Here is a 25,099-nt window from a genome sequence, read left to right on the forward strand (position 1 = left end):
AGTTTGAGCTTTTTGAGAAGCTATGGTGTATGAATGTTGAATTTTGTAAAGTACCTGAGGGCTCTATGGTACTCACTTTCTATAACTGGCTTCATTATTGTGTTTACCATGTCAGTTTAAATTTCCTTATGTGGTTTATATTTCCTCCTTTGTAAACTGTCTGTAACTACTGGTTCTGATGTATTTGAGTTTGTTGTAAAAACTCTTTTATTTTATATATTTTTGTAATAATCAAAGTTGGCCTACAAAGCCATTCACCGACTGAGTATCCTTGGTTATACAAAGTCCTTCCTTGGCATACCTTTCTGGTCTTTGCACACGTCTCCTCTCTGGTCTTGCAACCATTGCTCTTTCCATGCTTTGTCCACCCCCTACTTCCCCAGGTTTCTGCAAGGCACGCACGGCCCACCATCAACCCTCTTCTGGTGAAACTACCAAAAACTAGGACCACCCCTCACATCCACTAACTCGTTCCTTTTTTCCTGTCTGTGGAATCAACTTCCACATTCTCTTCAATGTCATTCTTTCCTCCAGGTCTTCAAGACAGCTGTTCACCACCATCTCAGATTCACCCCCATCAAAAAACATGATATTTTCTACCGGCATTGACCTTCCTAACACCAAGCCCACCTCCTTACAAGTTTACAGTTTTTCCTTCCTGAGAGTTTGCTTCTGTATCCATCTTGTCCATCCCATGTATCCTCCCATATGCCTCTTTCTTCTCCCTTTCTTGTCTAACTCTATTTTATCTTTCAACCCTGCTGTTGGTGTTTCCCCCCTCTTTCTGCTGTTCCTTTTGTTCTGCTGCATCCTGATCTGTTCAGTGTTCTCGCTCTTCCATGAGCCTTGACATTGTGTAAAAAAAGTGTTAAAGATCAACTCTGACATTCAGGTGGAGATTATCCATTTAGTTGGATGTTGTGAATGACTGCTGCGTACCTGAAGACCCCATCAATTTATAGTATATGGTTTATGAAGATGAGACACTTATACGAAACGATACAATCTACCCAAAACCATGTACCTGTGTGTACAATGAAATACTGCACCTTAATAACATTCAGACACATGTTGACAACATGCTTGGATGAGGTGCAGTAGTCACGTGCACGAGAGAAGCACTTGAGAGCATTCGAAAGGTCCCCGCAGTCTAGGTAATGGTCACCCAAATCATCATGTCCTCGCCTGTGGTGGTAGGATATTTGGAGTAAAAGGGGAGGAAGTAAGGGGTAGGGGTGGTTACAGCTCGACACGCTCGATGATGTGTAGTGTACGATTAATACATGGCTGGGAAACTGTTACTCATGAATGCTCTGCATCAGCAAAAGGAGAAGGCCCGATTCTTCTGTATGCGGCATTCAACCCTCAAGGCTGCTTCATTGACGTTTGTGGCTGTTACAGGGAGGTTAGATGATAACTAAAATGACAATGAAACAAGAGAGTTCATAGAACACGTTGCCCCACGCAGTCTTGAGAAAAAGGACATGGGAAGGGTCTTTTTAAATTTTGCTTTGCCTTTTCAAGGACGATCTATATTTCCTACGAGCTACAATTTTTTCTGAATCTCGATATTCCCTAACGCTGAGAGCACTCGTGGCAAATATGATTGGTCGAGATAACATAAAATGGCGTATCAATTTACTATTAAACTGGAGGTTTTTAGAAGTGCCAACAAGGCGATTTATGTTCTACAGTTTTCAAGTAGGTATGTTAGCAGAGCCCCACAGAACATCCCTTCCACGCAATGTAAAATGTCACTTCAAGTCCTCAACTTTTTCAACTTCAAGTCCTCAACTTTTGACGATTTTTCGAAGCTGTCCACGACCTTCACGCACGCTCGAAGTTAAGTAATTATCCACAATTGCATTTTTGTCGAAACTGTATTTATCTCACGTGTGTGTACCTAAAGTGCGTCCCTTTGAAGATTATCAGTGTTAATCTTTCATACCTGTATATAATAGTCGCGTATTTTGTGCCACGGAATTTTGCGGCCTAGTTCTTTCCTACCTTGAGGCTTGTTTTCTCCCAGTGGTCGATTGTGGTCCTTCTACTCTCGTTCTCTCCGTCTTTTCCCAGTCTTTTCACCCCATACGTCCTTGTTTAAATTCTTAACTATAAAAAAAATAAAATAATAACTTCCTTCTTTTCATTCGTTCTGCGACCACGTGTTTCACCCCCATTTCACCCCCATTTTCACGCCATTCCCCAGATCTGTTTTGCCCTGTTCCTTTTGCTGACACCTTTTGCCCTGTTCACGTGACTCGTAGTTGTCCCTTTAGGCTCCCTCTCCCCGTTGGTATTTTTGTAAATATTAGATTGTTCTTCACGGTTCTGTTTAAATATGTTTAAACTCCCCCCTGCAGTGTTTTATTCAGTGGTATATTACAACACGCTGTTTTTCTTCCTATTTAAAAGGCTATTTTTAATTTCCTCTCCAACTCATTCCATTTCAAAAAAATATTCAATCTCTTATAATTCTAAATCACAACATGCTCTAAATTCAAATTCATTCCACCCCTCCTCCATCGTTCTTAAATGGATCTTTAACTTGAAAATCACAATAAACCCAATTTGTTATCAATGTTCGTCTTTCATAAATCATCTACTTTCTAAACTCCCCCCTTGCCCCTCCCCTCCTAAACTCCCCCCTTGCCCCCCCCTCCAAAAATCCCGCCTTGCCCCTCCCCTCCAAAACTCCCCCCTAACTCCTCCCCTTCAAAACTCCCTCCTACCCCTCCCCTTCAAATCCCCCCCCCCCCTACTATCCCTCTCCAATTCTACCCCCTCCCACCTCCTTCTCAAAGCTGCCTCCTCCCCACTTCATCTCCCTTCTATCTCATACCTCCACCTCCCCCAACCTTCTACTTTCCTCTGCCCCCCCCTCAAAGAACCCTTCACTGTGCCTCATCCCATCACCATCAAACCCTTCGTCCTCCTCATCCTTCGCTTTCTTGTAACTCTTCTGTAATCTCTGACACACTATCAACTGCTCTTCCTACCTCCCCCTCTCATCCTTCATCTGACCCTACCCCACCCCTCCCCTCTCCTGCACCCGATGCTCCCCCTCTCTCCTCATTAGGTGAGAAATCCTTTTCCTTTGCTGCACCTCTGCTCTGGAATGACTTGCCTTCCTCTGTTCGACATCTTGACTCTCTTCCTGCCTTTAAAACCTCCCTCAAAATCTATCTGTTTCACAAGTCTTTCAAAGTCTAAGTCCTGTTTTCCCTTTGGTTTGAGGTGGGACAGAGATCGAGAGTATGTCTGTGTACATGTGCGGGGGAGGGAGGGGAGGAGGAGGGGGAGTACACATCTGTGGGTTTTGAATGGGGAGGGAGAGGAATAGGGCAAGAGTGAAGGTGTGTCTGTGTGTGTGTATGTTTGTGTATGTGTGTGCGGTGTGGGTGCGTTCGCATGATAATGTAAAGCGCCATGAGGGTCGTTTACTCTGCTTGATGGGACTATACAAGACTCCTTTATTATTATTATTATTATTATTATTATTAACGATATGGACCTCAAACATAATGAGGCACCTTCGCTCAAACCTGATTGATCTCTCCATTCAGGTTGCTTCTGACAATCCAGACTTGATCTGCTTAACAGAAACTTTCCTCCTTCAAGATGTCTCTGATTCCTTAATATCTCTTCCTGGTTACGCCCCCCCCCCCCCCAGAATTTACATGTTTTAAACGTTTCCCAGTGTGTACCCTGGTCAGAATAGGTACACCGTATCCCTGCGTGTCGTAAGAGACGACTAAGAGGGTTGGCGTCAGGAAGGGCATCCGGCCATAAAAACATTGCCTCAAAAAGAGAACCATGACAATCACAAGTACATATGGGCAGGGTGCAGCCCGAAGTGGAGATCGGTTTCTGAGGTTTGGGACATGGAATGTGGGGACAATGACAGGGAGATCAGGTGAAGTGGTGGAAGTATTGGTCAGAAGAAGAGTGGACATATGTTGTGTGCAAGAGACGAGATGGAAGGGAAGTGGTGTGAGAATGGTGAAGGGTAGGCAGGGACAGAAATACAAGTTTGTGTGGCAAGGGTGCCCGGAGGGCGTGAATGGTGTTGGTGTCCTGTTTTCTGAGGAGTTTGTAGACAGTGTGGTGAGTGTGACTAGAGTGAGTGATAGGTTGATGATGGTGAAAATGATGATTGGAAAGCTCTTGGTGAACGTCCATCTCGGGATATGCTCCGCAGGTTGGTCGAAGCGATGAAGAGGACAAGTTCTGGTGTGCGATAGAGAAGCTGATGGAAAACGTGAAAGATGAGGAAGTTGTTGTGGTGGGAGGAGACCTGAATGGACATGTGGGAAGGAGTATGGATGGTTTTGAGGGAGTTCATGGGGGTTACGGATATGGTGTGAGAAATGGAGAAGGTGAAAGGATTTTGGAGTTTGCTGATGGAGCTGATTTGTTGATTTGTAATACTCAGTTCCAGAAAGAGGACAATAAGCTTGTTACATACACGTCAGGTGGGTTGACGACAACCGTTGACTACCTGATGGTGCGTCGGCGAGATAGGGGGCACCTCCGGGACACAAAGGTGATCCCGGGGGAGGAGGCTGTTTCACAGCACCACTTGGTTGTCTGCGACATAAGGGTGAAAGGTGCGAGAAGAGCTCGGCGGGTGAAGTACCAACCGAGAATGAAGGTGTGGAGGTTGAAAGAGGTGACAGTAAGGGAGGCATTAAAAGAGAGGCTGAGTAGGGTAGAGGATGATGTGGTTGAGCTTGAAAGTGGTTGGATGTCAATGAAAGCTAGTCTGTTGGGAGCCGTTGGTGAGGTATGTGGATGGACAAAAGGACCACCGAGGCACTCGGAAACATGGTGGTGGGATGTTAAGGTTGGAAAGAGGATTGACGAGAAGAGGAAGAAGTTCAAAGAGTAGCAGAAGGCGAAGGGTACGGGAGCAGAAACAGCAGAGCATGAAAGTTATAAGGCAGCCAGGAAGGCTGCAAAGAAAGAGGTAGCAAAGGCGCAGGAGGCATGTAGGAAAATGTTCGGAGAACGCTTGGATTCGGAAGAGGGTCAGAAAGCAGTATTCAGGATTGCAAAGCACATAGCGAAAGAGAGGTGTGATGTGATGGGGGTGAGTTGCTTGAAGGATGAAGTGGGACAAATCGTTGTCGACCCAGATGGAATTAAAGGAAGATGGAAAAGATATATGGAAATGCTGTTGAATACAGAGAATGAATGGGATGGCAACATAGAGAGTAACCCAGTTTTAGGACCGGCAGAGAAGATAACTGAGAAGGAAGTTGAGGAAGCGATAAAAGCAATGAAGAGTGGAAAAGCGGGAGGGCCGACGGGAGTTGTGGGAGATATGTTGAAGGCAGCAGGAAGTTGGGGTGTGAAGAGAATGACAGAGATCTGTAATCTGGTGGTGAAAGAAGGCCGCATTCCAGTGTATTGGGAACTGAGTACCCTCGTCCCTCTATACAAGGGGAAAGGTGACCCTCTGGAGTGTGGCTCGTATCGAGCGATAAAGTTATTGGAGCATGGAATGAAGGTATTGGAAAGGGTGTTGGAGAGGAGGATAAGGAAGAAAGTGAAGATCGACGAAATGCAGTTTGGATTTATGCCAGGAAGAGGAACGACAGATGCGCTTTTCATTGTGAGGCAGTTGCAGGAGAAGTACATGGATAAGAGGAAGAAGTTGTTTTTTGGGTTTGTTGATCTGGAGAAAGCATTCGATAGGGTTCCACGCAAAGTATTGACATGGGCATTGAGGAAGTTAGGAGTGGAGGAATGGTTGATCAGAGTAGTGATGGCAATGTACAAAAGAGTACGCACAGCTGTAAGGACGAAGGACGGGAACAGTGGTGAGTTTGAGGTGAAGGTGGGAGTGCATCAGGGGTCGGTACTAAGTCCACTACTATTTGTAGCTGTGATGGAGGTGCTGGCTCAGACCGTAAAGGAGGGTTTACCATGGGAGTTGTTGTATGCAGATGATCTGGTGTTGATTGCGGAAAGTATGGATGGACTGAAGGAAAAGATGAACAAGTGGAAGGAATGTATGGAGACAAAAGGTCTGAAGGTGAATATCGGAAAGACAAAGGTGATGGCAAGTGGTAAAGCATGTGGTGAGGTGGAAAGAACTGGGAAGTGGCTGTGTGCTGTGTGCAGGAAGGGTGTCGGAGTGAACTCCATTCAATGTACAATGTGTGCTGAGTGGGTTCATCAAAAATGTAGTGGTCTGAGAGGGTCATTAACCAGTGTGGCAGCTACATTCAAATGTAAGGTGTGCACAGAGGGAGCTGCAGATGGAGGAAATGTTGAGTTGGATCTTGGAGACGGCGTGAAGCTGGAAGGTGTGAAAACATTTTGCTACCTCGGAGACATGCTGAATGGAGAAGGTGGATCAGACTCGGCAACGGTTGCTCGAGTGAGATGTGCATGGAAGAAGTTTCGGGAACTGAGTGGCGTGCTGATGAGGAGGAGAGTGTCGCTGAAGCTGAAGGGAAAGGTGTATGCTGCATGTGTGAGAAGTGTTATGATTTATGGGAGCGAGACATGGGTAATGAACGTAGAGCAGCAACGAAGGCTGGAAAGGGTGGAAATGCGAATGGTTCGATGGATGTGCGGAGTATCGTTGAGAGAGAGGAAGACAAATGATGAATTGCGAAAGATGATGGGAATATTGCCTGTGATTGATGCTGTGAAGAGGAACAGGTTGAGATGGTTTGGTCATGTATTGAGGAAGGATGAAAGTGACTGGTTGAGAAGAGTGATGGAAGTTAATGTAGAAGGAAGTAGAGGACGGGGAAGACCGAGAAAGACTTGGCTAAAGATGGTGGAAGAAGAAATGCGGGCAAGGGGGTTATAACAAGGAGAGATGCAGAAAATAGGGCAAAATGCAGAAGATTGTCATGGGGACCGCAAGGCTAACCCCCGCTCTAGCAGGGAACATAGCCTTAAAATGCATGTTGTTGTTGTTGGTTACTCCCTCCTCTGCTATGATAGACCTGAGCCTCGTCCTGGTGGTGGAGTTGCTATCTTTATCAAAAACTCTCTTCCTCACTCTCCTTGCACTGTCCTCTCTCCACCCCACCCCCAGGAGTACCTCTGGCTATGGCTTCCTCTCTGCTCCCACCTTTTGTTCATATGTGTTCTGTACCGTCCTCCAAACAGTGATGACTCCATTTACATGTCGCTGTCTGACAACATGGACCAACTTCTATCAACTCATCCCAACTCTCTCTTCCTCATATGTGGCGACTTCAACTGTCATCATGCCAGCTGGCTGGGTGTGGGTTCCTCTCTCACCAGCCATGGCACCTCAGCAAAGGACTTCTGTGACTCATTGGGACTGAGACAATCTGTCAATTTCCCAACCCGGTTCTCAGTCAATGGAGTATCTTCACTTCTAGACTTGGTTATGACAAACTTCCCTGCAAATGTCTGCTGCTCTTCTTCTGCTCCAATCGGTTCTTCTGATCATCTGCTTGTTAAAGTGGACATCTCTCTGGCCATTCTCAGAGAGCCTCCTCAGTGCCGACAAGTCTGGCATTTCACTCAGGCTGACTGGCATGGTCTGCAAGCAGCCATCAATCATCTGGACTGGTCTCCCATCTCTACTGCCTATGACATCAATTCTTCCTGGGAATTCTTCCAAAGCAAACTGCTCTCTCTCATGCACAGATTTATCCCATCTAGTCTTCAGTTGTCTTACCCTTCCTCCCGTCCATGGTACACTGAATCTTGTGGTGAGGCAGTTGCCCTGAAACAACTGGCCTTTGCCTCTTGGAAGGCAAATCCAACTGAAGGCAATCTCAGTTCCTTCCACCAAGCTCGGAACAAGTGTGTGTCTACTGTCTACCCTCAGGAGTGCCAGAAAGCAGTATCTCTCCACACTCAAGAATGAACTCTCAAACCTGTCTCCTTCCTCCAAATCCTGGTGGGGTCTGGTCAAATCCGTTTCTGGTGTTTGTTCCCCCTCCATCCCCTCCCTCACCTCAAATGGCTACACAGTTGACACCGCACGTGACAAAGCCGAATGCCTCAACTCTGTGTTTGCCTCAAAATCTTGTGTCCCAAACCGATCTCTCTCTGTTCCCGCCTTACCCAGTCGAACCCAACTGCTCCTGGACTCTGTGTCCTTCTCTCCTGACAAGGTGGAGAAGTTTTTGTCAAACCTCGACTCTGATTCTGCAACTGGACCAGACGGCATCAGCTCACGGGTCCAAAAATCCTGCTCTGCCGCTCCATCTCACCCCCTCTCTGTTCTTTTCACCCTCTCTTTTGCTCAAGGTCATCTGCCAGCATCTTGGAAATCAGCAAACATTACCACGTTACACAAAAAAGTTGCAAAAACAGATCCTTGCAACTACAGACCAATCAGCCTGCTCCCAATTATCAGCAAAGTCATGGAATCCATCATTGCTTCGGATATCAAATCCTTCCTCTTCTCCAATGGCTTGATCTCCCATCATCAATTTGGATTCAGACCAGGTCATTCTACTATGGACGTGTTGCTTCTGCTGTCTCAACAATGGATGGAGGTCCTCAATGCCAAACAGGAAATCAGAGCTGTCTCCCTTGACATCACGTGCCTTCGATACGATCTAGCACCCCGCTCTGCTCACCAAACTCTCCTCCTATGGCATCCATGGAAATCTACACGCTTGGCTTGCGGACTTCCTCTCTGGTCGTAGTCACCGTGTGGCCCTGAATGGATTTCTCTCATCGCCCCTTCCTGTTCTGGCTGGAGTTCCCCAAGGTAGTGTTCTGGGCCCTGTGCTTTTTCTGGTCTTCATCAATGATCTGTCCGACTCTCTGGAAAATCCTCTCTATCTCTTTGCTGATGACTCCACTCTCTGCCGCTCCATTCCTCATCCCTCAGATCGGCAGTCTGCAGCCTCCTCACTCTCTGCAGACCTGGACAAAATCACAGACTGGTCAAACAAGTGGAACATGTCTTTCAATCCTGACAAATTTCACACTCTTACGATGTCTCTCCGAAAAGACCGAATGGAAAACCCTCCCATCTACTTTCTCAACAATCCTCTCCAAGAAGTTCTGTCGCTCAAGCTTTTGGGTCTCACTATCTGCCATGATCTTTCTTGGGAAAACCAAATTTCCAAGCTGGCCTCCAAAGCCAGTCGCTGACTGGGCATCCTCCGTCGTGCGGTCTTTCCTTGGCACACCTGAGCTCCTCACCACATACAAGGCTTTCATCCGCAGCTCAATGGAATACTGTTCCCCCCTCTGGGCCGGTGCTCCTGCCTCACACCTAGCTCGACTTCACGCTGTTGAAACCAAAGCTTTCAGAATCATTGGAATCTCCTGCGATGAAGCTAACTCCGAGGGCCTTTCACTCACTCACCGCAGGCAGGTTGGTGGTCTTTCTGTCTTCTACCGACTCCTCTCCGGCCCTACTCCCCCAGCTCTCTCTGTGCTCTGTCCCCCAAATATTTCTACAGGTCGAACAAGATCTGCCAGCAACCTCTTATGGTTAAACTGCCAAAATCTAGGCTCTCTGCTCACTTTCACTCTTTTATTCCCCTTTTTGCCCGCCTCTGGAACAAACTCCCCCTCTCCCTTCAATCCCACTCCTCCCTCCAGGTCTTTAAAACCAGCTGTTCACCACCATCTCTTATCTTCCCCAATCCAAAACCTTGATCTTTTCTACCCCCGCTAATTCACCCCAGATACACTTTTTCGAAATTCCAACTTCTTTCCTGGAAGTCCTTGCAGTGTCCATATATTTTATACCTCTCCCACCTCCCCCCAAGCCCTCTCCCTCCCACAGTTGTCTTGATGTCCCTGCTCTCAAATGTTGTGTTTGTGTCCTTCCCCCTCTCTCCCCATCTTGTCTACCGCTCCCCTTATTTTGTGTTTTATGTGTTGGTTTGTGTCGGTTTCACTTTTTGTGTGATTAATGGTAGCTCTTTCACGAGCCTTGATCTTGTATACAAAAAAAATAAAAAATAAACTCCCCTCACGTCCAAAACCCCAACTCCTCAACCTACCCCTCACCCTCACAACCCAAAGGCTTCAATCCCCTTCCCACTCAAAGCCATCAAACGTGATCCCCAGCATAACTCTTCAATAGGGTGGTTCTTAGCTCAATAAGGAAAAAATAAAAATTGAATCGTTTTACTCCTAACCTTTACATTTTTTAGTAGTGAGGTAAAACTTCTGCCTGTGAAATATTTTTTGAATACATCAGGTTTTAGGGGTTGCACAGTGACTCATGGTTTCCAGCCACTCAATGTTTGTGCCCGATAAGCATAGTGCCCGATAAGCGTCGATTTCCTGCAATTGGGAAACCTCTTGTGATGTTCTGTCACAACTTGAAGCAGATACTGGGTTTGCTGTCCATCCCTTGTCAGGAGACGATTGTACTCTTCAATGAGAGCAACTGCATACACCAGAGTAGAGCTGCACTGTATTCAATTAACTTAAAAACAACTTCAAAATGTGCAGTACATAGCAAGGTCATAGATCAACTGTAATGGTCAAAATCACAAGTATAGCGGTGGAGAATAAATAATCAACTCCAAACATTTATTCGAGCCAAATATGTGAAATTACAAACTCCGTGTGCAACTCCTAAATTTAGTCCAAATGGCTTAAAATTTCACCACAAGGGTTTTTCTTACATTCTTACATACAAAATTGTTTTAAGTGTTCGGAGCATGACTTTTCTAACTTTCATTTTTAAGAACCACCCTACTCCTCAACCACCCCCCTACACCCACCAAAAGTCTACAACCCCTGGCCCCCCAACACCATCCCATTTTGGCGTCCCCCCCCCCCCCCACCCCATCTGAACCCCAATGTCCTCCCATCCCCTCTCCCCTTCACCTGCTCATAAAAGTGAATGGTCATTCTTACATATTATTACATACTAGCAGAGTACCCACCCTTTGGGTGACGTTGTTCTTAGCATGCAACACGTTCATCTAACACCTTTATTTGGGTGGTATATAGGCAACTGATAGCTCCATCAAACACTCAATAACGCTCAATATAAAAACAAGTACAAAAAGTTTTAATTAAAACAAAAGCCGCGTCGATGTTACACAATGCCTAGATGCAGCTGTGCCTATAACGTCGATGTTATAGGCACAGGACATTCCTATTGATTCGATTACTTGATGTTATTTTTGTGCAAAGTGAAAATATATCTCGGCAATTTCCCGTGTGTGGCGACGAATTTTTAATATATCTCGGCATTTTCCCGTCTGTTATTTCAGGCGGTGTATGACTGACCATGCCGCGATTAAAAAAAAAAAAATCTCGGCAATTTCCCGTGTGCGGCGACACGTGAACAAAGCTATGCTCCTCTCTCCACATTATTGTGACGACGTATAAATTAAATATTTCATCGTGACGATTGTCATCAAATGGACGAATTTTTAATACTAGGACGTGCCCGTTCCTTGCCAAAAAAAAAAAAAAAAATGTCTTCGCCCATGCATGCATGGGCGTGCCCATGGGCCCATGGGCGTGCCCGTAAGTGCGTGATGTGACCGTACAATGAATGTATCGTCCCGACGCCGCAGCTCGGATGGCGCTGCAGTTAATCGGGCCTGTATCGGCAGAGTTATTATAAACGTGTACTACAATCGATCGTACCTTACAACAATCAACACAGATTGCAACGTCAAATAAATGAATACGCTCTCAAATGTGCCGTCCGAGGCAGCGTCTGCTCGCCACGTTCAGCATCAGTACGTCGTCACTATGACTATCCGTAAGTCCGGAAGTGACGTCCTCATTTGACTGTCCGGAAGGTCGCATATCGCAGTTACGATGAATCGCAAATTAGTTTTAATTAGTTTTAAAACATAGTTTAACGCCAACATAGTTTGCCAACGTGAAATAAATGAATACGCTCTCAAATGTGCCGTCCGAGGCAGAGTCTGTTCGGCACGTTCGGCACACGTGATAGCTCGCTGCTCTCTGATTGGTTGAATCGTTTTTTGGACATAGCTCGGTAACTACTTCTCCGATTAATATGAAACCTTGAAAAGGCACATCCTCAGGTCCCCAGCAATATACCTGGCAAGTTTAAAGTATATCGGACCCGTGGTTGTCGAGAAACAGCGGTCACAGACACACAGACATACACACAGACATACAGAGATTACTGGAATTATAGATAGATATCTCGGCATTTTCCCATCTGTTATTTCGGGCGGTGTACGACTGACCATGCCGCGATTTAAACAAAATATATATATCTCGGCATTTTCCCGTCTCTTATTTCGGGCGGTGTATGACTGACCATGCCGCGATTTAAAAAATATATATCTCAATGGACTTGAAGTTACAGGCCTTTGAGAATTCATTTCGTTCTATAAGGGGCAACTTTCATCGGATTTTCTTCCCGTTTTTTTTCAACCGAGTCTAAAACTATGTTAGCGACTGTGAAAAATGAAATGATATATCGAATTTGATTTGAAATAAAACTGTGTGAGAGAGGAAGACACCACGGGCCTACAAAACAGGCCTCAAAGCTATGCGAGTTAATAAAATGGTGGATATTTGTTTATATGAAGGCTCTCCCAGAATGGGTGGAGCTATGGTTCCCAGAATGGGTTTTGTCTTCTCTGCAAGAACAAGAAGAAGAACAAGAAGAACAACAACAACAGGAGACGGCACTCTATGAGCAGCGTCCGCGACGCGGCTAAAATCCCCAGGTTACGTGCATGAAGCAAAAACATGCCAACTGCTTATAATTCAAAACACTCCACTGCACTGGAAAACATGTGGACAGTCATACTGTACTGCAAAAGTAGGACTTGTAATACCCTCTCCCACCTGGAAGAGACAACACGATACACATTTGCGTAAAGAATTTGCAATCCCCTCCCTCCTGACCCCAAAAGCAGCCCTATACGTGAATTAGGGTCGTGCTGTTACTATGTAGCAAGTCTGGATGTAATTGGGCCACAACTGTAGCAGGAGTAGCGTAGCAAACAAACACACAAGTCCGTGAATTATATATAGTAAGGTTTTAACATCGTGTCACCACAATCACCAAGTTCGAAGTTGTATCACTTGGAACCTCCTCATTACCCGTCAACAAACGGCTCAGCATTCTGGTGTATTTTGTGTCACTGACAATCTCTTGAACCGCGTTTTTACCAGGTTTGGTAAAAAAAAAAAATAAACAAACTAAAACCCACTTTCGATTCCTACCAACCTGCTTTTCGTTACCTCCAATTTCCAAGGATTTTAATTACTTCACATGATATGTGCATTACATGCCCATATACATTTGAAATACCGTTTATGAATCTTGTATTTGCACACTATTCGGCCTTGAAAACTCAGGCAAAAAACAAAATTACAACCTTCCATTTATTTTCCCGGTCCTTTACATAAAAGGCCACTGGTTGGAGTTTCTTTTGGGCGATGTATTGTAGATCGCTCCCGAAAAAAAACAACCCAATACCTTACCTCATTTCCTGTACGTGGGCTGCCGTGGAAGCATCCATTCAGTTCCCAACCCCATTTAGTGAGATGTGTTAATAATCTCATGGTGTATTTCGTGGAGAGTAGGTGAATCATCACCGGCATTCTTGACTAGGTTCATGTTCCTCCCCGAACCATTTCTCAGGATGGCAAACTGTCGAGTGTAATCCTTTGTTACTGTTAAAATTCTTACGAACCAACAAAGGCAATGGCAAACCAATCAGTGTAATCTTTCATGTAACTGTGTTGCTTTATAAATGAAGTAATCCAATTAGATATGTTGTGGTAGTACTTTAATAATTATTTTACTTAGTAATACATGATGTTATATATAGGAATAAGTTTTCTTATTTAGTTAGGGTATAAAGGTAGCTTTCCCAGTGTGTAAATTGCCTCTGTGGTTTTCCTTTCGTTCCTTATGACACACAACACCAGCCATGCGATCAGCACCGAAATTAAATGACATTGTAGCGGTTACCGCTGGATGCACACAATCGCCTTGCACCGGCCAGAACACGGCCAGACGCGCCTCTCCCGGGCATGCCCGGACTCACTGTTCCCGGGCACGCCCGAACCTCCCGGGCACGCCCGGACTCACTGTTCCCGGGCACGCCCGAACCTCCCGGGCACGCCCGGTCTCGTCTTTCCCGGGCATGCCCGCTCTCGCCTTTCCAGGGCTCGCCCAGAGCGTCCGGGCATGCCCGCTATCGCCTTTTCAGGGCTCGCCCAGAGCGTCCGGGCATGCCCGCTATCGCCTTTCCAGGGCTCGTCCAGAGCGCCCGGGCACGCCCAGCCTCGACTTGCCAGGCCGCAGCCAAACACGCCCGGGCAGGTCCAGACTCGCCTTTCCAAGGCTCGCCCTTGACACCCGGGCATGCCCGGTATAGCTTTTGCCGGGCAAACTTCCCGACATAAATGTGTATATATATTGCTGCCCGATAAACGGGCTTGAGAGAATACCTGAGCTGTTTTGTTTCAATAAAGCAACTCGGACGAATTCCGTCTTTGGTCGCGTCAATTCTTTCGACTCGCGTTGGAGCGCAGTTCATTCATTGGTGACCTACCGACATGGATACGGCAGTGACGCTTAAACTGCCTACCTTCTGGGAGGCTCACGCGGCTGTTTGGTTCGCTCAGGCGGACTCTCAGTTCGCCCTGCAAGGCATCACCGCGGACGACACCCGCTTCCACCATGTTGTGGCGGCGCTCGGTTCCGCCACCGCGGCCCGCGCCTTGAGCCTCCTCGAGCACCCGCCGGCTGCTGACAAATACGACGCGCTGAAGACACTCCTCCTCAACGCTTTCGCCCTCTCACCGGCAGCATGCGCACGGCGCCTGCTCGCTCTGCCCGAGCTCGGCGACACGCGCCCATCCGAGCGCATGGACTATATGCTCTCATTGCTCGGTGAGCACTCTCCGGATTTTCTGTTCCGCAAGCTGTTCCTTCGCCAGCTGCCTCACCCGGTACGCCTCGCCCGGTACGCCTCGCCCTGGCTGGCACGTTGATCACGGATTCCCGCGCCCTCGCCAGGGAAGCCGATAAGATCTCCTCGGCGGGCCAGCACATCGGCGCGGTTACCTGGAGCCCGCCGCCGTCCGAGGCGACGCCCACGACACCCGAGCGCCCTGCGCGGTTGGAGGCCGAACTGCCGGTGCAACTGGCGGCCGCCACGCCGCACCACCCGCTTCCGACACGACGGCCGGGGCCTCCACCTGACCGGGCGTGGTGTTATTACCACGCCAGGTTCGGACACAAGGCTCGGACGTGCCGGCCCCCGTGCACTTTCGGCAGGTCGGGAAACGGCCGGGCCGGCGTTCATTCCCAGCCATGAGCGCCGGCCACTCGGGCAACTTGCTGTTTATTCGGGACAAAGCGTCTGGGCGGCGTTTCCTGTGTTACACCGGCGCCCAACTGAGCGTCATACCCGCCTCCGAGCAGGACAGGCGGGACGCCGTTTGCGGCCCCTCTTTGGTCGCTGCTAATGGCTCGGCCATACGCACTTACGGCCCACGCGTCGTCACCCTCTGCTTCGGCAGCCAGCGTTTTCAATTGACTTTTGTGACCGCCTGCGTCCCCATGGCTTTGCTGGGCGCCGACTTCCTCTGCGCGCACGGGCTGCTGGTCGACGTCAAACGTCGTCGCCTTGTCAACGCCGAGACCTTCAGCTCCCTGGCGTGCACGATGAGCAGCTCCGCGCCGACCGAACTGGCGTGCGCCCTCCCGGCAGCGAACGAGTTCGCTCGCCTGCTCGCGGAATTCCTGGCCCTCACGCGGCCGACGTTTTCGGCCGTCGCAGTGCGGCACGGGATCGAGCACCACATACCGACTACGGGCCCGCCGGTCTACGCCAGGGCCCGCCGCCTTGACCCGGCCAAGCTCGCCGTGGCGGAGCACCTCGGCATCGTGCGGCGCTCCGATAGCGCGTGGGCCTCGCCACTGCACATCGTGCCAAAGCCGGGGGGTGGATGGCGCCCGTGTGGCGACTACCGCCGTCTCAACGACGCTACCACCCCCGACAGGTACCCGATCCCGCATATTCAGGACTTTTCCGCCCGTTTGGCGGGACGGGTCATCTTTTCGAAAATTGACCTGATACGGGGCTACCACCAGGTACCTGTCCGGGCGGCCGACGTCCCGAAGATGGCCGTCATCACGCTGTTCGGCCTGTTCGAATTTTTGCGGATGCCGTTTGGCCTCAAGAACGCGGCCCAGGCGTTCCAGCGCTTGATTGTCGGCGTGCTGCGCGACCTGCCGTTTCTTTTCGTCTATCTGGACGATATCCTCGTCGCCAGCACGTCCCGCGCCGAGCACCTCCTCCACCTCCGAACACTGTTCGGTCGCCTCAGCGAGTACGGCTTAATTGTCAACCCGGTCAAATGCCACTTCGGCGCGACGACCGTTGACTTTTTGGGCCACCGCATCACCAAGACCGGGGCCGTGCCGCTGCCGACCAAGGTCGAGGCCATCACCACGTTCCCGCGTCCCCGTTCCATCAAGGCCCTCCAAGAGTTCCTCGGCATGGTGAATTTTTATCACCGATTCGTGCCCCACGCTGCTCAGCTCATGCGGCCCCTTTACGAGGCCCTCCGGGGCAAGCCGGCCAAGCATGACATTGTTTGGTCCGCGGCCATGGACGCGGCCTTCGCCAGCGCCAAACGGGCCCTCGCCGACGCAACGCTGCTGGCTCACCCGGTGCTCAACGCGCCCATTGCCCTCACTACGGACGCCTCCAACTACGCGGTGGGCGCCGTCCATGAGCAATGGGTGGACGGGGTTTGGCAGCCACTCGCTTTTTTCAGCCGGCAACTCCGGCCGAACGAGTTAAACTACAGCACGTTCGACCGCGAGCTGCTCGGGCTATTCCTGGCCGTTCGCCATTTCCGACACCTCCTGGAGGGCCGCCCGTTCACGGCTTTCGTCGACCACAAGCCGTTGGTCTACGCAATGGCTAAGGTCACGGAGCCGTGGTCGGCCCGCCAGCAGCGCCACCTCTCCGCTGTGCCGGAGTTCACCACGTACATCCGGCACGTCGCCGGCAAAGACAACGCCGTGGCCGACTGTCTTTCTCGGGCCAGCGCGAACGCGGTCCACCTCGGCGTGGACTTCGCGCTCATGGCGGCCGACCAGACCACCGATGCCTCGTTGCAGGCACTCCGTGCGGCGGACACGGGCCTCCGCCTGGCCGACATTCCCTTCGCGGGCACCGTCCTGCTCTGCGATGTCTCCCAGGGCCAGCCTCGCCCCATCGTGCCCGTTTCCTGGCAGCGCCGCATCTTCGCCTCCATCCACGGCCTTTCTCACCCGGGCCGGAAAGCTTCTCAGAAGCTGGTGTCGGCGCGTTTCGTCTGGCACGGCCTTCGACGAAACATCCGCGACTGGGCCAACGCCTGCACGGCCTGCCAGCGGGTCAAGGTCCACCGCCACACCCAGGCCCCGCTGGCACCTTTCGCCGTGCCTGAACGGCGTTTCGACCACGTCCACGTGGACCTGGTGGGTCCCCTGCCCCCCTCGCGGGGGTTCACCCACCTGCTCACCATGGTGGACAGGACCACCAGGTGGCCGGAGGCCGTGCCCCTCGCCTCCACCACCACCGCCGACGTGGCGCAGGCGTTCATCGCCACCTGGGTCACGCGCTTCGGCGCACCAGCGGACATCTCGTCCGACCGCGGCCCACAGTTCACGTCTGAGCTTTGGGGCGCGGTCGCCCGTTCGTTGGGGGTCACGCTGCACTGCACCACGGCCTACCACCCCCAAGCCAACGGGTTGTGCGAGCGGTTTCACCGCTCCATGAAGGCCGCACTCATGGCCGGCCTTCAGGACGACGGTTGGGCCGACCGGCTGCCGTGGGTCCTTTTGGGCCTTCGCACGGCCCCCAAGGAAGACCTCCAGGTGTCCGCCGCCGAGCTCGTCTACGGCCAGCCGCTCCGCGTCCCGGGCGAATTCGTGCCCGACGCTACCAGTCCCTGGTCCGCCGCTCGCCAGCGATCGGACCTCCAGGAGGCCGCCCGACGATTTGCCCCCGTGCCGACGTCCCGCCATGGTGGCCCCCAGTCCTAAGTCCCCCCCGGCGCTTCGCACAGCGGAGTACGTCTTTGTGCGTCATGACGCGCACCGGGGGCCACTCCGGCCGCCGTACGACGGGCCCTTCCGGGTCCTGCGACGGGGCGACAAGTCTTTCATCGTCGACTTCGGCGGCCGGCCGGACCGGATTTCTGTGGACCGCCTCAAACCGGCGCACATGGACGTCGACCGACCACCACGGTTGGCCCTTCCTCCGCGGCAAGGCCGCCCCCCGTCCACAGTTCCCCCCGCTCGACCACCCACCACCACGTCGGAACCCTCCCCACGACCCTCCAGGGGTCGCTTCGGCCGGGTCATCCGGACCCCCCTTAAATTGACCCTGCCGGTGCAGGTCGATTCTGGAGGGGCGTGTGTAGCGGTTACCGCTGGATGCACACAATCGCCTTGCACCGGCCAGAACACGGCCAGACGCGCCTCTCCCGGGCATGCCCGGACTCACTGTTCCCGGGCACGCCCGAACCTCCCGGGCACGCCCGGTCTCGTCTTTCCCGGGCATGCCCGCTCTCGCCTTTCCAGGGCTCGCCCAGAGCGTCCGGGCATGCCCGCTATCGCCTTTTCAGGGCTCGCCAAGAGCGTCCGGGCATGCCCGCTATCGCCTTTCCAGGGCTCGCCCAGAGCGTCAGGGCATGCCCGCTATCGCCTTTCCAGGGCTCGTCCAGAGCGCCCGGGCACGCCCAGCCTCGACTTGCCAGGCCGCAGCCAAACACGCCCGGGCAGGTCCAGACTCGCCTTTCCAAGGCTCGCCCTTGACACCCGGGCATGCCCGGTATAGCTTTTGCCGGGCAAACTTCCCGACATAAATGTGTATATACGTATATTGCTGCCCGATAAACGGGCTTGAGAGAATACCTGAGCTGTTTTGTTTCAATAAAGCAACTCGGACGAATTCCGTCTTTGGTCGCGTCAATTCTTTCGACTCGCGTTGGAGCGCAGTTCCTTCAACATAATCGCTAACCGGATCCGACTATTACCACTGATGCCACCCAGCCGAGTCATCTCAAGGGGCGTCAAGAAGAGCCGCGAGGCCCCGCCCCAAAAGGTATGATTGGTTGGAGCGTTGAGATGGCGCTCATCAATTGGAGCGCGTGCGACGTCATCACAGAATGTTCTAGCGCCAGGGACAAAAAGGCAGAGCACTGCCATTTTCCCTCTCTCTCTCTGTTCCGGCGTTCGTGGCAGGTGGTTACATTTTGAATTCCCTGTCTCTCTCTCTTGCACTGCCTTCACTGCGAGCAGTCACATTTTCTATCCCTCTGTTCCAGGCTGCACGAGGGCGGACGCAACTCTCTCCCTCTTGGTGTTGGCTCGTGGCAGTTGTGCTTGGTGCCGTGTGCGCCTGAGAGGAACATTGGGGCTCGGTGCAGCCGAGTAAGGAGGTCGGGCCTGTTCGCTTTGCATAGGTGGCTGGTGGGGACCGCAACTTTGCGCGAAGGCAAGGTTTCCGGCGCAGAGACTCGGGGACCCGTGCGACGACCGACAGGGTTCGAGGGCCGCTTCTTTTCCTTTTTTTTTGTATACAACATCGAGGCTTGTGTAAGAGCTAACATTAATGACAAAAAAAAACAAACGGAAACATAAGACATACAAGCATTCTGAGTATTGCGCTGCAATACATGTCCCCTACCGGCAGTCTGTTGTCCGGAAAACTGTTGGGGAAATTACCAAGGGTTATTTATCCACAGGTTCTGAATCGTTCCCAATCGCTAATTACCTCAGGACGGGCTCACCTGTGATTCGCACTCGGGACTTCGATTTAGACACCGTGCAGACAGGTCAGCCGAAGCACGAGAAAATAAGTTGTTAATAAAGAACCTTTCGAGTCGCTAAATATCAGTAATTTATTATATTTTCCGGTTCACGATCAATGATCGATGTGTATGTATATGTTGCTCGGCTTAGCTCCGCCCCTCCGGAAAGCACGCGCTGTGTCGCGCTTTTAACGTTCACGAGACGAGGCTGAGGGCGCGCGATGCGGCTTGAGGAGAACTCTAGAATAAACAAGAGATATCCATTTTTAAAATATTTTCGTTTAATTAACGATATCTGCCAAACCACGTGCCCCATCGCAAATTCCGAAAGGACATTTTAGTAGATTGACATGCTGAACAGATCTGTGAAGTTTTCCCTCGATTGGATCAAAAATGAGGGAGGAGCTCAGTTTTAAAGGTTCATGCTTAAAAACGTCATAACTCTGAAACCATGTGACACATGACATCATGCTCGTTGACTTTTTGTTCGTCATGGGTATGCGATTCTGCCTGCAAAGTTTGGCCTCGATCTGTTCAGCCGTTGCAGAGAAAAAGGGGTTTTCGTGTTTTCACGAAAAACAATATGGCGGCCGAACCACGTGACCTGCGACGTCATAATTACCATTAAAATATTCTACAGACAGAGTCCCTCCAATGGTGAAAATTTTATCTCAATCGGTCCAATTATTGCATAGAAAATCTTTTTTAAAGGAAATTAAAACTTAAAATGGCACTGAGTTGAGGATCATCAGAATTATCAGAATTCCTAAAGTTCAAAGTGCCATAACTTTGTCAAAAATGATCGAAACGTCGTGAAGTTCGAACTCGATCTGTAACTTATCATGAGGAAACCATGTGCCAAGTTTGAAATCATTAGCCGTTAGCGTTTAGAAAAAAGGTCCGGAAAGCTATTCTTTGCGTGACGGACTGACGGGACTGATGGACTGACAGACTGACGGATGGAGGGACGGCGTGCAAACCTATAGTCCCCTCCGGTGTACACCGGTACGGGACTAATAATAAAGGGAGCGGGAGACAAGATGGGGAGAGAGGGGGAAGCTCACAAGTACAACATTTGAGAGCAGGGACATCGGAAGATCTGTGGGAGGGAGATGGCTTGGGGGGAGGAGGCGTGGGAAGGTGGGTGGGGGTAGGAGGTAAAAAAAAACAAAAAACACATGGACACTGCTCGGACTTCCAGGAAAGAAGTCGGTATTTCAGAAAAGTGGATCTGGGTTGAAATTAACGGTGGTAGAAAAGATCAAGGTTTTGGATGGGGGAAGATAAGAGATGGTGGTGAACAGCTGTTTTAAAAACCTGGAGGGAGGAGTGGGATTGAAGAGAGTGAGGGAGTTTGTTCAAGAGGCGGGAGTAAAGAGGAATGAAAGAGTGAAGGTTAGCAGAGAGTCTTGATTTTGGCAATTTCACCAAAAGAGGGCTGCTGGCAGATCTTGTGCGACCTGTAGGAATATTTGGGGGACAGAGCACAGAGAGAGCTGGGGGGGCTAGGCCAGATAGGAGTCGGTAGAAGACAGAAAGACCACCTACCTGCCTGCGGTAAGTGAGTGAAAGGCACTCACAATCAGCTTCATCACGGGACATTCCAATGATTCTGAAAGCTTTGGTTTCAATAGCGTGAAGCGGAGCTCGGTGTGAGGCAGGAGCACCAGCCCAGAGGGGAGAGCAGTATTCCATCGAGCTTCGGATGAAAGCCTTGTATGTGGTGAGGAGCTCAGGTGTGCCACGTGTTACGGATTCCGGGTTTAGGTGAATTACTATTCATGTCATTGCTTATTAATGTTTCTTCTATTAAAGGTTGTTGTGGTTAAATGGTTAGAGAGGCTCCGGATAACAGGAGACCGGAAACAGGATGGTGAACCGGAAGAGAAAAAAAAGACACGAGGTCCGGGAGAAGCGGCCATCTTCTTCTTCCTCGCCCAGCTCCGACGCGAGCGGTGTCGATATTGATTAGCGTGGGGAACGCCGAGTTTGAAAAGCCCGTCTGGCGAGAGGAGTTACCTGCGCGGGGTGATTGCCTGTTACGTGTCAGGTTGCCGTGGCTTCCTGGAAGGAACCAAGCGTCCGGCACTGTTCGCCTCGACGCCTCCGAGGGCGTGAACGGGTCGCATCTTGGGCCTCGCGCGCTTTGCGAGCAGCGCTTTGCTTTGCCCGCTTTGCTTTGCAAGGAGGTGTGCGCTGCAGCAGCTGTTCCCGGTACGCGACGTGCACGTTTGGAGCACGTCAGCCAGGGGTCCGTTCAACCGCCCGTGTGCGGAGAAGTCGACCTTCACCTTGGTCTGGAGGGGCCCAGAGACATTGTGAGGGACAGTGACTATTGAGGGGTCATGAGTGGGGAAAGGGGGGAAATATATGAGATGGCCATCTTAGTAACATTGTTGATGGATTGTTGATTGTTGGTTGATGGATTGAGAATATATTATTAATTAATCCGGATCCTTGGTGTGGGGTTGCTTATTGACCTGAATTGTTTGTGTCTTTCATATCGATTGCATTACGAAAGCGTATAAATCAGAGATCTTTCTGGCGGGGTCCTCCCACGGTCCGGGGGTCACCAAGACCAGGTAGTTACCGGGAGGACCACGTAACACAAGGAAGGACTTCGCACGACACAGGATGCCTTGTCGGCGACTGGCTTTGGAGGCAAGCTTGGAAATATGGTTTTCCCAGCTTGGAGACCAGAGCTGAGTACCAGCTCGGGTACTTTCATTTATTTCTACCCGTGTTTGGATTTAATTCCGCATGGAGGGCCCCTCGGTTAGGGGGCCTTTACACAGGATGGCGACCTTTGTGCCTCCCTTGTGCGACCATAAAATTTGCCAGGTTGCCGTTGGAGGCTCAAAGAAGGCAGAATGGTTGCCTAGGTCGTTCAAAGGTGGTACACAGGAGGGTCAGATATCGCCATGTATGGACGCCATGGACGCCATAAATTTTTGAACATGTTCAAAACAGTCGCACAAAGGTCGCCGAGGAGGTTGGTTGCTCAAAGGTGGCTCAAAGGAGGCACAAGCATTGCCGTGGTTGCAGAATGGAGGCACAGTGGTCGCCCAATGGTCGCCAGGTAATAGATGCGTTCTGCTGCAAATTTTCCTGTCAATCTGGGCGATGCTTCTGCCTCCCTTGTGCCTCCTTTGGGCGACCAATAGCGTGCATTGAATGATGACTGCGGCGACCGCTGTGCCTCCATTCGGCGACCACGGCAACCCTTGAGCCACCATGGCAAAGCTTTTGCCTCCCTTCTGCCTCCTTTGAGCCACCTGTAGTGCCTCCTCAGCCTGCCTATAAATAGAGGGCTGGTACCTGCAGTGGTTCATTGTGTTTGCAGTGAATGGTGAACAACTCGACTCAAGAAAGTCTCCAGACTCAACAGGCACAAGACATCATGCCTCCCAAGAAGTGCACAAGACCAAGGGCAAAGAACCGCAGAGGTGCCAGGACTACTGAAGAAGAAGGTCCTGCTGGCCATGGTGATCGCCAAGAAGAAGTCCCTGCTGGCCAAGGTGGTGGACCTGATGGTGCAGCGCATGCTGCCCAAAGTCAAGAGAATAAAGGTCCTCAAGACCAAGGTGAAGGGGATGAAGATACCCATGTTGATGGCCAAGGTGATGGTGATCAACAGGCCACAAGTGCCCTACAACCCTCCTGTAAGAAGAGGAAAATAAAGGAAAAGGCAGCTTTGGCAGCTAGGATGAAACTGATGGAAAAGCGCCAGAATCAGGGCATATATATACCCAGGCACTCCAGGTTGCCCAGCAGTCGCCAGGGGTCGCCCAAACAATGCTCAAGGGTCGCCTAGGAGGCAGAAGCATGGCTGAATGGTCGCCCAGTGGTCGCCGTTAGTTGCCGTTGGTCGCCGATGATGGCACAGAGGAGGCACAGAGGAGGCTCAATGGTTGCCCAAACATTGCTCGGGGGTCGCCTATGTAGCTTCTAATCGCGTTGGTTGCCGTAGGTTGCACAGGGGAAGCAGGCAGATGGCGCAGTGGACGCACACACAGGTCGCTCATAGATCGCCATGAAAATGCCCGAAAATTGCATTTTTGGTGGTTCAAGGGAGGCACAAGGATCGCTGGAGCAGTTACATAGAAACAGGATTTTCTGGGTTTAGGCGACCATTGAGCGTCCTGGCCATTTTTTGGTCGTTCAAAGGTGGCACAAAGGTCGCAGCCCTGTGTAAAGGGGGTCTTAGGAATTTAGTGTCATTGGTTTTTATTGTATTGCATTAATTTTATTAAACCATTATTTGTTACATTTTCAATTCCTGTGTCTTGTACGTTTGGTTGTTTGTGGTTCGGAAAACCCTCGTCGTGTCCGCCCATACAGGTAAGGACCTCGCTGCCCTGCACTACCTCCCGTCCGCGCGTGTCACTACCAACATAGTCGAGTATACGCCTCGGAGTTAAAGCTTGATCGGCCATCCGCCACCCTGCGGTGTTCACTATAGGGGAGACACGTGACAATATTGTCAAGTCCGCAGCAGATGAAGACCGGCCTTGGATGGATAGCCGGTCGGTCTACTCCGAGGTGGTCAAGCCAAAAATTGGCGGCACTTTTTGGCGCACGCGGGACAAAAGGCAACGGGGTCCTTACCTGCATGGACGAAAGCCACACGGGTTTATCCTCGGACCCCTGAACACACTGCAAACAAGACACAACAAAGAAAATGCAACAATAATAATGGTTTAATGAAAATAAATACAATACGATAAAAATAATGAAAGGTAAGGTAAAACTAAATCCTAATTGAGGTACCTCCACACGCAGACTCAAAAACAGACAGGAGACTGATAAAATAAAAAATAAAACAATGTTCTTGTTGTATCGGCAGGCACTCAGCTTGCTCAACGAGATTTTTAAGAGCTTGCTGGTCGTCGAAGCTCGAAGCACCACAGGAGGGAAGCGCACAAGATGGCCACTTCTCGGCGCCACAAACCTGAGGTCCTTTTTGAGGGCAGTCCTCCCTCGGGTCCGTCAGCTGTCCGGGGAAGTACAATGCGGACCCACAAACCACCACTAACACCTCCTCCTCACGATCGCAAAAGTCCACCCGAGCTCCGAAAGTTCTCCTCACGATCGCACACGAGAAAATGTGACTGCCCGCCATGAAAGCCAGAACAAGAGAGAGAGACTGATTATTCTTCTTTTCTCCTCCTCGAACCTTGCTCTGACGTCACACTGACATCACCCCGACCAATCGTCGCGTTCCACTCAATCGCTCCATTGTTGGCTCGACCAAAGATGAATCTCAGGGCGTGGTCCGCCGGTTACAATCGTTTCCACGCCACTCGTCCCACTCTGGGGGTGTGGCCTTGCTCCTTAG

The 25,099-nt window shown here is 50.7% G+C and overlaps 1 protein-coding gene across 4 annotated transcripts in view; it reads right to left on the reverse strand.

The window, feature by feature from the left end:
- The window catches only part of LOC137424547 (COP9 signalosome complex subunit 1), a 124,091-nt gene that overhangs the window by 77,841 nt on the left and 21,151 nt on the right, over positions 1 to 25,099 (reverse strand). For 2 of the 4 annotated variants that reach the window (XM_068112114.2, XM_068112115.2), the window contains exons 5-6: positions 24,370 to 24,417; positions 1,050 to 1,185 (exon numbers count right to left, since the gene is read on the reverse strand). In XM_068112114.2, the coding sequence (XP_067968215.1) occupies positions 1,050 to 1,185; positions 24,370 to 24,417 (184 nt within the window). The remainder of the gene's footprint in view (positions 1 to 1,049; positions 1,186 to 24,369; positions 24,418 to 25,099) is intronic. The other 2 variants (XM_068112116.2, XM_078775572.1) reach the window with 1 other exon arrangement.

The sequence above is a fragment of the Myxine glutinosa genome, chromosome 4 (assembly GCF_964187855.1).
Source record: "Myxine glutinosa chromosome 4, kmMyxGlut1.1, whole genome shotgun sequence".
NCBI lineage: Eukaryota > Metazoa > Chordata > Myxini > Myxiniformes > Myxinidae > Myxine > Myxine glutinosa.